At 48.6% G+C, this 17,272-nt stretch overlaps 1 protein-coding gene across 1 annotated transcript in view; it reads left to right on the top strand.

Moving 5' to 3' along the window:
- Positions 1-17,272, top strand: part of SND1 (staphylococcal nuclease and tudor domain containing 1) — a 421,336-nt gene that overhangs the window by 305,145 nt on the left and 98,919 nt on the right. Inside the window, exon 16 of the mRNA XM_061414616.1 lies at positions 16,429-16,538. Within this exon, the coding sequence (XP_061270600.1) occupies positions 16,429-16,538 (110 nt within the window). The remainder of the gene's footprint in view (positions 1-16,428; positions 16,539-17,272) is intronic.

Genomic DNA, 17,272 nt, shown 5'->3' on the forward strand with positions numbered 1-17,272 from the left:
GAAATTGGCCTCCTCACGCCCCCACCCTCTTACCAACAGCTGTCCTCTGCCATTCAGGAGTCAGTGTCTCCCTCAATCGCTGCCCTAGGAAGGCTTTCTCCTTTTTTGTCCCTGGGTCTGCAGGTGTATAGCCAGAGAGTTCCTTGTGCCAGGGCACCTGATTGCCTTCTGACCCCAAAGAGTCCATCTGGGCTGGAGGACTTGCTAGAGTATGGAGCAAGGGTCCAGAAAGGAAGAACCCAATCCAAGACTGTCATTTTGTTTTGTTGCACTTTTTTAATTTCTTTTAAGTTTTTTTCTTTCTTTTTTCTATGTTTTGTTTTTTTCTGGCCAGTAGGCATGTGGTGTCTTAGCTCCCTGACCAGGAATCGAACCCATACCCCCTGCATTGGAAGGCAGGGCCTTAACCACTGTACCATCAGAGAAGTCCCTGTTATATATTTTAAGAGAACAAAGGATTATTTAATGACACAAACTATGGAAACAGAAAAATAGTCACATAAAACAGGCGACCACATGGTATACAGCATTTCAGAGCCCCCCCAATTCCTTACAAGAATGTGCCCTCTGGCATTTATTGTAAACATAGGTGCCTTGTAACAAGCTTCTGATTCCCCAGCACTGCTCCTGCTAGGCAGATATGGAAGAGGGCACACCTTGAGGGAAGAAACAGTGCTCACACTTGTGTGTGTGTGAGAGCAGGTACTTCCTCTAACCTCAGAGGAGCCGCTGTCCATGGTCTGAAAGTCTTGCACCGATGGCATTTCTTTCTGGTTATGATCCCGGACAAGGCTGGCCTTACAGGGAGTGAGGCTCAGATATGGTGAAGCGTGAACTGAGAACAGAAACAGCATAAACAAGCCAGCACTGTGAGTTTTCAGGATGATAGAAGAGCCCTATAGGCAGTCTAGGGCTTGGGAAGACATGTCCAGGGCAGGGACAGCAGAAGGGCGGCTCATATTTCCTTTCTCCCTGAAACGAAACTTGATTGTGGCGTTTGCTCTGCTGAGGAATCCACCCATTCCTGTCTCTGCCCTCTGCCCTTCAGGCATTCTTGCCGGGTGTCTGTGCCAATCCGCAGGTGGACACAGCCCTGGTGTCACTCTCCCCGCACTCAGCAGTGTCTCATCCGGGTCATTACGGCCCCTGCTGCCTCCTCAGTACCTCCTTCCTCCGCTCTTTGGTCTGCCTCCCCCCACCCCTTTCCTCCCCTCTTTGCACCGCTTTCCTTGGATGTGTGAACACATGCAAGTGTGTGCATGCGCGTGCACACTCCCCCCTTGGTTGTCACAGCACCCAGAATCATCATTGGCAACGTCTTGATCGCGAGCTGTGTTGGGGAAGTTGATCGTCCCACCCACCCTAAAGACGCCACTGCCACTTGCTCGCCAGTGACTCGCAGCCTTGTTAGAAATGTGCACAACTCAGAGCAGGCTTCTCGTCCGGGGCTTGTGGCACAAGCTGTCCCGCAGCTGTGAGTAATAAGCCCACTGGAGCAGCTTTCCTCTGCCTTGAAGACAGGCCCAGCCTGGTGAGACAGGTTAATATCTCCCACTCGCTGCAAAAACTCAGGCAGCCTGTCTGTCAGGTCCCTGATTCTCTCCCTCCCTGTGCTCCCTCCTCCCCTGCTTTTCAGCCGAGCTTTGTGTCCTGCGTCACAGCTCAGATCCGGGCGCTCTGCTGCCCCGTTGCCACACTGTGACAGGAGCTAAAAGCCTCAATTAAGTGCCAGCCGTGCTGTCAGTGTCCCACTGGCCACAGTGATAGCTGCAGTCATCGTTTCTGCAGGAATGCATCCATGGCAGGCACTGGATGCCGAAATCCTTTTCTCTCCCTCCGGTCTCCCGAACAGAGCAGATAATCACTTCAATAAAACTATCTTTCCCTGAATTCTGCAGAGTGGATTCGAGGCAGTGGTTTGGATTTGCTGTTCCTTTCTATCCCCAAGAGCCCCGTGAATGAGAGAGGAAATGAATAGATGGCTTGTCACAACACCACCAGTGTTGTGACAGTCCACTGTGCCTGGGGCGACTGCTGCAAAGCAGAATGGAGGTGGGCTGGAATGGAGGCCATAGAGGCTGCTGCCTTCCTCAGGATGGGCGCCACCGCTCCTCACAGCCCTTTAAGAGCTCCCACATCCCAGAGGCTCCTTCTGCACTGATGGAGCTTTCTCTTGCTGCAGCCTCCTGCCTGGAGGAAATGTCTTAACTCTGCCTGGTCATGGGTGGGGGCCAGTAGTGCTGATCCACAGTGTTTGCACACCCCTCCCCCATCAGCCCAACTTGGCAAGTTCAGCTCCAGAGGTGCCTCTCTGCAGCGTGCAAGAAGGGCTGCTCCCAGTGAATGAGCCCCACTAGCCCATCAGACCTCTCAATGAAGTCAGCTCTAAAGGTATTTCCTATTGGAAGATGTAAGTTCCCTGGTGGCTCAGACAGTAGGTTCCCTGGTGGCTTAGATGGTAAAGAATCTGCCTGCAATGCAGAAGACCTGGGTTTGATCCCTGGGTTGGGAAGATCCCCTGGAGAAGGGAACAGCAACCCATTCCAGTATTCTTGCCTGGAGAATCGCATGGACAGAGGAGCTTGGTGGGCGACAGCCCATGGGGTCGAAAAGAGCTGAACACGACTGAGTGACTACACTTTTACTTTCAAGGAATAAAAGCAGTAGAAAAAAAGCAGTAGGAAGTCAAAAACCCACATCTTGTGAACACCTGGGGATGTTTAGACTGGAGAGAACATGAGGATGAGAGAAAATAAATGTTTTACTGTCTTCATGCATTTGAGGGGCTATCAAGTGGGTAATGGATGTTTCATATGGTCCCAAGGAATTAGACCAGATTTCAGAAGGCCTAGAGTGTCAGGTTGTGGATTTCTGATTTTATATGGTAAACCCTTGGAAGCCACTGAAGAGTTTTAGGGAAATCAGGAAGGAAGGAAGGATCAGGATGGGGGAAATGAAGGACAGGCAGGTAGATCAGAAGACTGGGCCAGAAGTGACAGCAGCCTGAACAAGCGGAGTCAGGTTGAGAATTCAGAAGATCCCATGGTTTACATAAACAACTGTGGAGGTGGAATTAATGGGATCGATAAGATGTAGCAATCAGTAGGTTATGTGGATAAAGTAGGGACAAATCAAATATAGGTGAGAACTTTAGACTTAACGGGTTGCTAGTGCTGCAGGCGGACTAGGGGACAATGGAAGGAGCGGGAGAGAGTTAGCAGGAAGATGAGGTTTGAGGGATTGACAGAACAGTCACCGGGAGATGTCGACCAGACCCTTGAGGATTGTCAGACGCTCCTTGAGAACTTAGAGGACAGTTCAGGCTTACCTGCGTGGGTTCCAGGTGATCACAGTGATGGAGAACGTGAAAATGGGTGGGCTTTCCAAGGGAGGCTGCAGAGAGTGGAAAGGAAGGGGCCCAAGACATAACTCAGGGCAACAGCAGGAGACAAGACGAGCAGCCCAGAGAGAGGACCCAGGAGAAAGGAGGAAAGGGAAAGACCTTCACTACAGCGTTGGGGCATAGTGCCGAGTGCATGCAGAGATCAAGGTGCTTTTCCGAGAAGAGTAGAAAGATGAAGTCTGAGTACCAGCGAGAAGTGTGATGGTGAGAGTTTTCTGTCATGGACTGGAAGGAAGCAGTTGTAAACAGAAAAGGGCAACCCTGGAAAGTTCACAGTTTTGAATAGGGTCTGCGGGAGTAGAGTGGGAACACAGGGGAAGATGGTGGGTACCGGAGTGACGACGTTCCTAGAACGGAGTGCTGGAGAGCCAGTGAGCAGGCACACGCCCGTGCTTGCTGTTGGCTGCACCGGCTTCCCTTGATCCACGTGTGCTGGCTTCTTACCTCTTCAGCTACGTGACCGTGGACTTTTTTTAGTGTCTTTGTTTAGGATATCCTCATGCTGTCGCCTGTACTGATCCTCTGGTTCTGAGAAGTGAAACTCTGCCTTGCCTGGATTTTTTTTTTTTCACCCAGTTTTACAACAGGCAAGAGTCAACCCACCTCTTCTCTGAAGGGCCAGATAGGAATGAGACACTGAAATTTGAATTGCATGTGTTTCACATGTCACAGAATATTTTTTCTGCATCCATTCAGAAATGCAGACGCCATTCTTAACTCATGGTTGTACAAAAACAGGCGGTGGGTTGGACTTAGTCCTCAGGAAGCTGCCTGCTGACCCCTTTTTTGTGAAACTAAACCAAAGCAAAAAAAAAAAGGTGAATGCCGGTCTTCATCCACAGCCCAGAATTCAAGCTACTTATCAGGATAGGATGTATTTCTGCATCCAAGGTCAGCCTGTGCTCTTTAAGAACCTTGGTTTCTCAGAATTCCTCTCCTTTTTTGGCTTGTTTTCATTTCTTCCTTTACGTATAAAGAGGGTGAGGTGGAGGTCTCTTCCTCACAACATCTCAGCTCACAGTCTTATTCATTCTCCTGGCTCCAGGGGTCTTGGTATTCCTGCCAGTCGCTGGTTTTTCTCTTCTCCAGTTCCTCTAGCTGAGCATACTAATCTCTAGACATTGGGCTTTCACTTGCCTCAGGAGGAGAAGCTCAGAGAAATTTTCTGTGAGTGGAAAGCTCAAGAAAGGCAGTGGTTTGAAAGTGTACTCCACACATCTCAGAAGCATTTTGTTAAATAACAACACAGCTTGGTTTAGAAAAAGTCACTCTAAATTTATGCGAGTAAGCAGCTTTTACATTTGGCTGCCAGGTGTGTGGCAGGATACCTCCTGGAAGCTGGTATTGCAGGATGCACGTGCTTGTTTCCCGTGGCTTTTCCCCCTTCCCTGGAGCTCTTCTCTACCAGCCTGAACAGGAGATTCAGGTTGGTCTCTTTATCCACGAATAGGGAATTTGAAAGACCCAACACGAGGATTTTGGGGTACCGAAAATGACATTTATGTTTTAGAAGTCTAAGTTTTGTTTCAGAGATAAAGTTGCATGTTTAAAATAAGTCAGAAAAAGCTAACGTTAAGGTTCTCATAGAAACCGACTCCCCCTCACCACTCAGACACGGGTCTGGGCTTGTTAGGTTCGGTCTCCATGGTGCCACGGTGTTACGTAAGCGCTGGAGTCACGTGGCTCTCTGGTCTCTGGAAAGACCATTGTGGACCTAGCTCTTGACCTCAGATGCTTTGTTTTCTATGTAATGAGGTTGTGAGGTGGCTGTGTTGATAGGGATAATTAGGAGAAACCCAATGGAAAGCATTTTTAGAGGGCATGGTGGTTTCATTCTGCTCCTGGTTGGTGGTGATATTATTGCAGCTGCTGCTTGCAGCAAACCCCCAAATGAACATGTGTGTCGGGAAGCAGACAGCCTGCCATCTCCACCCTCCCCTTCACAAACACACCCCTAGAGAAAGCCTGGCTGGCTTGTTTACGGCCCTGCACTTGGCATGTCACGGGACAGGAAGGGCCTCGTTTGTCAGTGAGAATTTTTTCTCCCTTTAAAAAAAAAATCATCGTTTTCCATCTCTTGCTCTGTGGTGGGACAAATCATAAAAGGTTATTCTGATGCTGGCCCCATTATTATCTGCCACTCCAGCTCCATCTGAAAAAGCTCCTCTCCTTTTGGGGAATGATTCTTCGGTGTCTAAAGCCAATGATAAATCAAGTTGGTGAAGCCAGTTTTGCGCCCTGCCTGGCCCAGCCATCCAGCATGAGGCCTCTAAGCCATCCCTTCCTTGTCTCCTTCTCAGACAGCGGTCAGTGATTTAGCATCTAACACTCTCTGTCCTTAAAGTCCCAGAAGTGAGAGTGACAAGATTTTGTGGTAAATTCACCAAGCATTAGCTAGTATAGTATGTTTGCAGGAACTCGGAAGAAGAACTTGTTATTGCAGGTTTGCTGCATCTATTTTTACTCTCTGGTATTTGTTTGGCAGACAGTTATTGAGTATCTACTTTCTGGGGCTCCAGAGAGGAGTGGCATGTCCGTTCCCTCAGGTAACTGCAGAATGGGATCTGCCAGTGATGGGCTGACAACCCAGAGGTGAGACTCCAAACGTCACCCTCTCCCAGTGCTCACATTGTGTGACTCTTGTGCCAGAGAAACTTGTTCTTCCCTGTGGCTGGCCTCTCCCCACCCCTCCCTTTCTTCACAGGGAGCCAAAGCTCTCATCACATTGTGGAGACTGGATCTCATTGCTCCTGTTTGCCAGTTAACTTCGCTTTCTGGTCCTTTCAAAGATGACCAAATCAAGCAGCCTACTAAAAGTCTCCCTCAAACAGTTGGAACTATGAACTAAAAACAGCTTCAGTCTCAGCTCTTGCCCAGTTCTGACTCCCCTGACTTCAATTACCTGAGGAGTGTGATCCCTTTAATTAGGATTCCTTCATTCTTCTCTTATCCCTTTCTTCTCATCACTGAAAGAGTCTTACCAGTGACATGTTCCAAAATTGGCCCAGAAGATGCCACCTCCCCCGAGGTAACAAAATAGCGGTTTAGCGAACAAGAAAGAGAATAAAGAATCTGAGACAATGCAAAATCCTCCTTCGTTTTTGACCCTTTCAGTACACATTGAGGCCTTATATGCTATAGAACTCTTAGGAACCAATGGTCTATGGTTTGCCTTGCTCCTTGGGCCATTTTGGGAATGTGAAAACATTGGACCAGCTGGCCCTAAGTGGGACGGTTTGCTGTTCTCAATTGTTAACTGACTCACTGACGACATTTGCAGCTTGGGGCCTGCAAACAATTTCTGCTTTAAATCTTATGAGAGAGGACTGCAAGCAAGCTATTTGGTACATGAGATTCTTCTTCTCCTTTTTTAAACAGTTCTATTTATTAATTTATTTGGCCACACCACGAGGCCTGTGGAATCTTGATTCCCCAACCACAGATCATCTCCTGCCTTGGCAGGCAGAGTCTTAACCCCTGGACCACCAGGAAAACCCTGAGACGTGTCTTCGTTTCTCCAGTCCTGCCACGTGAGGGTTTGGCTTGGCATAAGGATTTAGATGATAACTACTTTCCTTACCATCAGATGGCTGGCCTGTCCGTCTCTGTGTTTTGTGCTGAAAGCTTAAGAGGTCTAGATTCTGGTTTTGATGCTTAGGGAGAGAGTAGAAAAATAAGAAAGTGTTACTTTTCTTAGACTGCTGTGTCTTACTCTCTAAATACGAAGTTCACCATCTTACTCTCTGGGTGACGTGGTCTGGTTTTTTTGTTGTTGTTATTGTTCTTGGGGGTAAGGATGGCAGGGGAAAGCAGAGAAATGGAACTAATTGATTGATAGTCGCTCAGTCATGTCTGACTCTTTGCGACCCCAGGGACTGTAGCCCACCAGGCTCCTCTGTCCATAGGATTCTCCAGGCCAGAATACTTGAGTGGCTACCATCCCCTTCTCCAGATCTTCCCCGCCCAGGGGATCGAGCACAGGCCTCCTGCATTGGCAGGCAGGTTCTTTACTGTCTGCCACGAGGCAGGGAGTTATGAATTGGCCAACTGCAGCAGCAAGGACTCAGGCAGAGGTACCAGAGTGCAGTCAGTGTGCCAGGCAGCTTATTTTGGCTTTCTGTCTGTGCCTTCTCCTTGACGTTCACTCCAGGGGACTGCGTTTATATAGCAAGAAGGGAGAGTGTCCGTGGTCTCCTCTCTGGGAAGCTTGCAGCACTTCTCTGAGTGCTCACCCGGGTCTTAGAGACTAGGGATGAAGATGCTCCAGGACGTCAGATGGTCCAGTCCTCTGCTCTACCCAGCTGTCTGCGCCCCGGTTCTGCTTAGCTCCACTGTATCTGCTGGCCAGGCACGTGTCACATGCTAGCAGGTAAAGCCTGTTTTTATTCTGAAAGCCCCATCAGAACAGTCATTTTGTCTCTTCTGTGGTTTGACCAACAAAATTGGTTAAAATTTCAGCAAGCAGTACTTAAAGCAGAAGTATTTTGACTTAGATTTACTTAAGAAGTCTCTCCGTAAATGTAGAAAATAAAAGTCCCCTGGTCCAGGCTGCTTTCCCAGAAGCAGAGGGATGGGCTTCATGGCCACCTTTCAGCTTTAGGATCGAATAATTGCCTTTTCCTTTCAGGAAACTTATTTATAACCCCGTAGTCATCCCCACACTAAGTTTTTCCGATATTTCATCCAGATTTTCTTTCCCCTAATAATTACACCCCCTGTTTTCAGGCTGAGCATTTTCCCTCCTTTTTGTGTTTACACCTTTCAAATATTTGCAGATTGCTGGCGTGTCACCCTCTTAGTCACCACTTAGCTGAGCTGTACAGATTTAGCACCTTTTATCTTTTCCTTTCAAGGCAGGCATCCCCGCCCCTGAGTCATCTCCCACTGCTCTCTAAGTGCACTTCAGTTTTCTGCCCTAACATCTGGCCGCATGACTGCCTGGAACCGAGCACGGGTCACGGGTGGGCATTGTTTTCCTCCTCTGTTGCCCTGGAAACCAAACACGATTGTGGTGCTCCGGCCTCGGGTCTCACTGACATTGCTGGTCAGTTCATTTCAGTCACTCAGGTGTGTCCAACTCTTTGCTACCCCATGGACTGTAGCACGCCAGGCTTCCCTGTCCATCACCAACTCCCAGAGGTTGCTCAAACTCACGTCCATCGAGTTGGTGATGCTATCCAGCCGTCTCATCCGCCGTCATCTCCTTCTCCTCCTGCCTTCAGTCTTTCCCAGCATCAGCAGTGCTGGTCGGTGCTGCCCATATGCCCTGTCCACTTAAATTTCTTTTCCCCAAGTGTGCCAATTCAAAGACCAGGGAGGCAGATGGGTATAGCTGTGTTTTCTTCTTGTCCTTTAAATGTCACCGTGGGAAAATGGGATGTGTGTAGTTCGGGATCCTGTCAGCCCCTTGCTGGTATTTGCAAGAGGTCTATGACCCTGACTGTTCATGAGCCATTTCCTTCTCTGTGTATGGACTTCTTTCCAGAAGTATTTTTCACTAATATTTATTCAGTCTTGATTGAGGAATTACAGTGCTGCTCTGTGCTAGGCAGTGTGACAGATACTTGAAAAAATAAAATTGGACTAAGACACAATCCTCAGTCACCTAGAGCCAGACGTCCTGGAGTGTGAAGTCAAGTGGGCCTTAGGAAGCGTTACTACGAACAGAGCTAGTGAAAGTGATGGAATTCCAGCTGAGCTGTTTCAGATCCTAAGAGATGATGCTGTGAAAGTGCTGTACTCAATATATCAGCAAATTTGAAAAACTCAGCAGTGGCTACAGGACTGGAAAAGGTCAGTTTTCATTCCAATCCCAAAGAAAGGCAATGCCAAAGAATGCTCAGAGTACCCTACAGTTGTACTCATTTCACATGCTAGCAAGGTAACGCTCAAAATCCTTTAAGTAAAGCTTCAGTAGTATGTGAACCAAGAACTTCCAGATGTAAAAGCTGGATTTAGAAAAGGCAGAGGAACCAGGATCAAATTGCCAACAAAAGCTGGATCATAGGAAAAGAAAGGGGATTCCAGAAAAACTTCTGCTTCATTATGCTAAAGCCTTGACTGTTTGGATCACAGCAAACTGTGGAAAATTCTGAAGGAGATCAGAATACCAGACCACCTTACCTGCCTCCTGAGAAACCTGTATGCAGGTCAAGAAGCAACAGTTAGAACTGCACGTGGAACAACAAACTGGTTACAGGCTGGGAAAGAGTACATCAAGGCTGTGTTGTCACCCTGCTTACTTAAGCTGAGCACTGAAGAATTGATGCTTTTGAACTATGGTGCTGGAGAAGACTCTTGAGAGTCTCTTGGACTGCAGGAGATGAAACCAGTCAAACGTATAGAAAATCAGTCCTGAATATTCATTGGAAGGACTGATGCTGAAGCTGAAACTCCAGTACTTTGGCCACCTGATGCAGAGAGCTGATTCATTGGAAAAGACCCTGGTGCTGGGAGAGATTGGGGGCAAGAGAAGAGGAGAGCAACAGAGGACGAGATGGTTGGATGGCATCACTGACTCAATGGACATGGGTTTGCGCAAACTCAGGGAGATGGTGAAGGACAGGGAAGCCTGGCGTGCTGCAGGTCATGGGGTCGCAATGAGTTAGACATGACTTAGCGACTGAACAACAACAGCAAGACACAGTACCAACCCCAGGAAGCAATTGCATCTTGGTTTTATTTGGGTTGGAAATTCCAGGTTCTTACGTTCGCTTACTTGTGGTAGCAGTGAGAGGAGAGCAGATTTATGGGAACGTCCATTAAACTCTCAAACAGGAGCCAAGCTAAGATCAGACCTTCCAGATTCTGGAATCCCGGAGGGGCGGTCTTTGGTCAGAGGCGGTTCGCACCTCCTGCTCCAGTGCTTGTGCTCCAGTGTTGAAGCAATGCCCTCCCCTCCTTCCTCCTCCTAATGGCCTCATGTTCTGGGTGCTGCCCAGTTTCCAGAAAGAATCTTTCTCACCTGTTATCTTTCACTTCTCTTTAGGCAGAGCTTGCTTCCCCTCTGCATCTGCTATAAATTGACTATGCTTGACTCAAGTACAGGAGCAACTCTGCCCTCTCTCCCTCATTTCTCACCTCCTGCTCTGACATCCATCCCCAATTTGTGACCAGGGAGAGGACAGAATCCAGGGCCACGTGTGGGAAAGCAGCTGCCTGAGGCTGCCTCCTTAGCAAGGGACGGGTCAGTGGTGAGCTCGTGATTGACTTGTCCAGTGCATCCTCCCAATAGTCTCCTAGACACGGATGCACCTGCCCGCCATAATCCAGATATGGCATGTTACTGCATAACATCCAGCACCCTACAGACCGATGATAAATTCCATCACCGACAGCATACTTCATACAATGGTGGGGAAGATGATATTGTCATGCTGCTAATTAGGCTTCATTAGGACAAAGTCTGTCTTTTTCATTATTGAGTTTTCATCTCCCAACCCAGTGCCTAACCCAGAGTAGGCAGTGATGCGTATTTGTGAAATAGGGGCAGAGAAGGTCTGCCAGGGGATCTCCGCAAGTATCCAAAGTTGGCAGAAGGCTCCATCCTTCCCTCCGTGATGTCCAATGCAGTAACAAACACATAGTAGACGAGTAATAAACACCACCAACTAATCCCTCCTATTGGTTACTGTTTCCACTAGAGTTCTGTTTCCAGCCGCAAATGCCTGGCCTCTTGTTTGCTGGACTAAGCCATTGGAAAGGTGTCACTTCTAGCCGAGGCGAATTTGTGATACTTCCCTCACTTCAATAAAGAAAAAAGGCACCATGCTTTGAGGCTTAATTATCATAAAACTCAACATATAATGTAAAATATTCAAGCAATACACAACTCCCTCATATGGCCATCAACAGAATCTTACGTAGCCATTATCGTATCATTTACAACAATTTGTACTTCTTGCTCCAGAGCTGACTGACCAAAGTGTTTGTGTTAATTGACCTAGTTAGTCAATGTCTCTAAATGTATAATTTCTTTTTAATAGAATGCTTGTGTATATCCAGAATTTGACATTTGAAAGGAGGCACCCTGTACTCCCAGAGTTGAACCTGACATGGGAGATCTCAGAAGGGCATAATGCAGATGGTAGGATTTCCTGGCCAGGAGAGAATTTTGGAGCACCTTCATTTTATAGCCAGAGACCTTGAGGCTTGGAGATGTGTGATACTTTGTCAGCAGCAGAATAGAAACCAGAAATGATGTGCCGATGCCTGGTGATGAATTTTCTCTTTCTCAATTGTACCGAATCAAGCAAATTCTCTTCTGTTTCTGTTTTTAAGTAATCTTGGTCGGCCTTCCTATCCCAGAAAGCATAGAGAAGGTGTGAGGGATAATGGCTTTTCCCTTAGGCAGGTCTGTCTGTCGGGCTTTAAAGAGGTCAGGGAGCCTCTGGAGCAGAAGCAGATGTGTCTGGCCTGCCTCTCCTGTGTCTGCCCTTGGCAGAAGTCAGCTGCGAGGGCCCCATGGGGGTCTCTTTCTTCTCCATTCTGCCCTCCCCATTATAGGGAAGGAAATGTTCAAGAATGTTTGAGATTTAAAAACAACAACAACAGTGTTTTCAGTATTCGAGTGTTGCCTGTGTCAGGGGTCAGCTTGGTGGCTGACCTGCACGTGTGGCATTGGAAGCTCAGCAGAATTAACTGTCCTCGTGAGCAGGCAGGCCGGCCCTGGGGCCTTAGTGGGAAAGACAGCAGATAGTGGCGATTGAGCCCCAACCAGAATTGCAGCTCTGCCTGGCCTGCCTACCGAGGGCTTCCGGAACCTGATGACACACGCTTCCTTCTCACCATCTGGGGCGCTCACCTTTGCGGCATGTGGGCTGGCCCAGCTTGGCCACTGCAGCCTCCGGGTCGCCTTCATTCCTGTGATATGTTTTCTTTAACCTTCTCTAAGTCTGGTGCATCAGTAACAAAGCAGCACGCAGGGGACGCCAGCCCAGCACCGAGGGGCATTTGAGTCAGAGGTACAGTGCAATCGGGCTTCCCTACTGGCCAGGCTCTCAGGAGGGGAGGGCATAGCAGGACTCCCCTCGCTGGCTGCCCGTGTCCTTCCCCTGCCTTCAGCAGCTACGTCTTGTCTCTCCTACCTTATGACGTTACCTTGTTTGACTTACTCTCTTGTTAGTGGGCTGCATATTTCTCGTCCTGTCCTTGATCCCTTGGGACACAAAAGCCAAGTCCCAAAGCTGATACGTAAGCATTTGGTGTGGCCTTTGACCTCTCAAAGAGGGCCGTCAGGCCACCCAGCCTTCTGTCTTCACACCTCAGTCTTCCCCAAGCCCTTGACCTTGCAAACCTCACCCCGAGGTTTCAGTTAATTCAGTGTCGTAACTGTATGCTGTTTTCATTAATAGAGAAGGGAGACAGAGTATCACATGTAGTCACAACTGACCACTCTTTTGTGGAAACTGTTGTATATATGTATATCCCCATACATGAGTGGGGGGAGGGAATCATAATAAATGATAAAAGTTGAAAAACACTCATCTACTGAGTCCGTCGGAAAAGGCGATGGCACCCCACTCCAGAACTCTTGCCTGGAAAATCCCATGAACGGAGGAGCCTGGTGGGCTGCAGTCCATGGGGTCGCTAAGAGTCGGACACGACTGAGTGACTTCACTTTCACTTTTCACTTTCATGCATTGGAGAAGGAAATGGTAACCCACTCCAATGTTCTTGCCTGGAGAATCCCAGGGACGGGGGAGCCTGGTGGGCTGCCGTCTATGGGGTCGCACAGAGTTGGACACGACTGAAGCGACTTAGCAGCAGCAGCAGCACTCAGTCCATCTTCAGAAGTAGCTTGGCTCATCAGGTTTCTAACACTCAGATAGTCAATGTTGTAAAAGCCCTTCCTGCCTCCTAGCCCCAGCTGTGAGCCCTGGTTTGGTAATAGATTCCACCTCACTCACCCACTCCCTGTTTTGCGATCCAGCCTGGGGCCCCCCTTGTATCTAGGGATCCCCCTGCCTCTGCTCTCATGAGGACCCCAGTGCCGCAGGGGCATGTCCGCCATACATGTCAACTCCAGCTGTTCTCGCCCTCACCTGCCTGACATGAAGTGGAGTCCCCCAGTCCTGCACTCCTGCCTTGTCCAACACTGGCGAGAGCAGTGCTTGACTCCAGAAACTGGGCTTTTTCTCAGTAGCTGTAGCATCTGACAGTCTAGAGTTCAGACTGGCTACTTGGTGACTTGGGGCCACATGTCAATTCATAGATAGTCAAGGATCCCCCACACACACACCTTTATTCTCCTAGAACTTATACCTGGGTTCACCTGGGTTTCAGTGTTTGGTACCTGCTCCCACTGGATAGAACCTCTCTCTGTCCTAGTAATTAGCATCAGCTAAGCCATCCTGACCCAGACCTGAGGTGTGACATTGAGACAGGTTTTGCCTCAGAAGGGGTTACTTCAGAAGAGGCAGGTCAGAGAGAGGGACGAGTCAGCCAGGAGAAAGGGGAGAGTGAATGATAAAAGCAGCGATGATATTCTTGTTCTCCGGCAACTTTCTCTTGCCCGCCTGCCTGATGGGAATTGATGTGCTGCCGTGTGTTCACTTTTCTCATCTGAAGGCCAGGGAGACAGCCGAGTTCAGCTTTCTCCCCTTGAAGAGCTGGAACCCAGCTCCTGGCATTGCCTCTGAGTCCACAGGCAGTGGTTAAGGTTCGCTCACCACAGGCCCAAGAGTCTCTCCAGGAAGCCAATCTGAATCCATTTCAGCTTGACTTGTTTGCCTCCCCAGGCTCAGTGGGCCATCCTGCCTCTCTAGTTTATCACTTGGTGATCTCCCAGGATTCAGAGAGGGCTGGCGGGGTGTGTTGCTCCCTTAAGACTTCAGAATACCCAGGCAAGAACAGGAAGAGTGGGGACATCTGGTCACCTAGAGTAACTCTGTGTCCTTCCTCTCAGTGACGCTGCAGCCCCAGCCACAGCACCCCAGTCACATCCCATCCGAGAGTCACAAACAAACTGAACACTTGTTTTCGCAGTACTCTTGTTTGAGCAACAGTGTTTTACCTGTGGTTATGTGGCCAGAATAGAATGGTTTATCTTCCTCTGATAATTACATTGTTTGCTTAGTTTACACATATAAAATGGAAAGGGTTTTTGGTTAATAACATTGTGAAAGTCATGGATGGGCTAGCTTTCATTTTTCTGGAGCCCTCATCTCCTCTCAAGGTGAATCTTAGGCTTTTTGGTCCCACGAGTTTATTGATGTCTTTTTCAAAAAATCAGTTCCAATTCTCCCTCCCAGCCTAGCACTAAGGCGTGGGAAGGGAGAGGGGCAGCCCTGGTGACCTTCTGCCCAGGTGGCGCTCGGGCAGGGCCTTCCCCATCCCGTCTCCGCCTGAGTGGGGGAATGGTCCTGGCACCAGCTCCAGGTGCTCCCCTGCTGCGGTTTCTCTCCTGGTGCTGTGCTCCCCGTCCAGAGTTCTGTTTGATGTCGTGTGTTCCTTTGCTGAGGCCTGGAGGCTTGGAGAGAAAGCGCTGTTCTTGAGCTTCTGAAAACCTGGGGTATAAACTATTACCTTTCCTCTGAGCTCCTTGACCTTCAATCTGTGCTGTGGCCAGAAACACGTGCAGCCACCTGGCTTCATCCGTAAGGGGTGTACCTTCTGTCCCAGCAGCAGTGGCCCCTGTTCTCCCAAAGGCTCCCAGCAGGTGTCTGCCCTATGCCACCTCCTCAAGCCAGATCGTCTGTCACTGTCCCTGAGGCTGTTTATAAATAAGAGGTCACACCTTCCAGCAGAACTGCCTTATTGCAGCAGGAGAGGCCAGCAGTGGTTTAGATATGGGCACTAAGTGCATCCCGCCCCCCCATATTTTGATTATTTTCCTTTCCTAGGTCTCTAACCTAGGTCACGTTTTTGGCTTCATAATTGCAGCTGCAGTTTGAATTTGGGGGAAATCTAATTCAGACATCAAAATGTGACATAGTTTGTGGCCTGTCACAGGTGACCACCATCGATGATAAATATCTGCAACATCAATGATTGAAACAAAGAGAAAGAAAACGCAGTCTGCTTTGGTTAGTGAGCACCCATATTGTATACAGTGCTGTCCTTGAGTACACAGGCGTGTGAAGGGTGAGATTTTGTCTTCAAGAATCTTGCAGACTACTTTGTAGAATGAAAGATGACTGAGATTTTGAGCATGGGTAATTGTGTCAGTGATAATAATGATACAGTAATAAGAGCTAAAATGTATTGAACCTTTCCATGTGTCAGGCATGTTACTAAATATTTGCCGTAATAATCTCCCCTAATTCCACCAACAGGCACTTGAAGTATGTTTTACAAATAGGACAACTGAGGCTTTGAGTGGGCTCAGTCACTGGGCTTTGGTCACAGATCTAATAAATGACAGCTAGGATGTGAATCCAGGTCTGTCTGGCTTCAGACACCTAATATTTCATCAAGATTCTGTTTTTTTTCTGTCTCCCATTCTGAATGAAATACTGATGGTACTATTGTCCCAAATATAGCCAGAGGACAGAGGGGGAAGCTTATTTGAAGAGGAAAATGACACCAAGTTAACACTTGTGAATTGGATGTGCAAGTCAGATAGTAAAGAGAAAATGTCTAGGCATCAGCCAGAACAGCTCTCAGGAGGCAGAATGGCTGGGGATATCAGTGTAATTTAGGTGAGAGAGCCATTTGTGTAAGTGATGATTGAAGCAGCGAGACTATAGGCCCTTACAGAGTGAGGAGTCCAAGACAAGGATTCATCCCACATCTTGGTGGAGTGGGGGGTGTTTCCCGAATATCTTACTTGGAACTCCCCTGGTGATCTTAATAATTTCCAGACTCTGTGACCAAGATCCCCTTCTCCACTGTTGCTGCCCTGATAGTGGTCGTTTTTCCCACCTCAGGTGAACTAAACACCTCCCCTCCTTCCACTTCTCTGTCCTGTCCTGCATTATCATCTAGTAGGTACTAGATCGCCCAGAGTCAGGGGACCATTCTTGCTGGACACCAGACCTCATGGGCCCCTTTTCATCACAAATTCTTCCTTTCTCCTGACACAGGTATCGAATGCCCCAGAGGAGCCCGGAACCTCCCAGGCTTGGTGCAGGAAGGGGAGCCATTCAGTGAGGAAGCAATGCTTTTCACCAAGGAGCTGGTGCTGCAGCGAGAGGTAGGGCATCTTCCAGTTGCTTCTTGGATGAGGAGGGTGGAGGGAGCGGGGCTCACTTGGTCTGGTGTTTTCCTGCAATGTCGGAGATCCGTCTGCCCCTTTCTCTGGCGATCCGCCTTGCACGTCCGTGACCCATTCTGTGTCTGCCCACATCCTGTTCCTGGAGCCCTGCTTCATTGACCATCCACCCGCCAATTGCTCCTCACCCTGGGTGTCCTGGGATGCGAGGTGAACGCTGGCTAACCCAGCCAGGATGCTGAGGCAGTGAGCCTTCGGCTCTGCGGTCTCCTCCTTGGTGAATCAGCCCAGAGCTGCCTGCCTCCAGCTGGATTTAGAAGCTTGACTAACCCTGTCAGGGGCCAATTTTCTTTGAACATTTATTTGTATCTTTGAGTAATTGCATTTTCTGTAGCGGGTTTTCTGACTTAATTTAATTGTATTTCTGTTTCTGCCTGTTGGGCTGGCTCTTGCAGGCAGGAGTGAGGCTGCTCAGCTGCCATGGTGCCCATCTACCTGCTAATTTCTCTCAAGTCATAGTCAACAGATCCATCTTCTTTCCAGGAGTATGCCTGTCACTCATTCTGCTAGGCAGGGCACAAAAAAGGAACAGTGGGAAGTGTGCTGGACTCAGGCTTAGGGTTTTAGATCTGCCTTTTTTTTTTTTTAACAATCAAACCCACAGGGTACCTCCTGCTTTAATGCACTATCATATTTCATAACACAGTGAAAAAGAT

Source organism: Bos javanicus, chromosome 4 (genome assembly GCF_032452875.1).
Source record: "Bos javanicus breed banteng chromosome 4, ARS-OSU_banteng_1.0, whole genome shotgun sequence".
NCBI classification, from domain to species: Eukaryota; Metazoa; Chordata; class Mammalia; order Artiodactyla; family Bovidae; genus Bos; species Bos javanicus.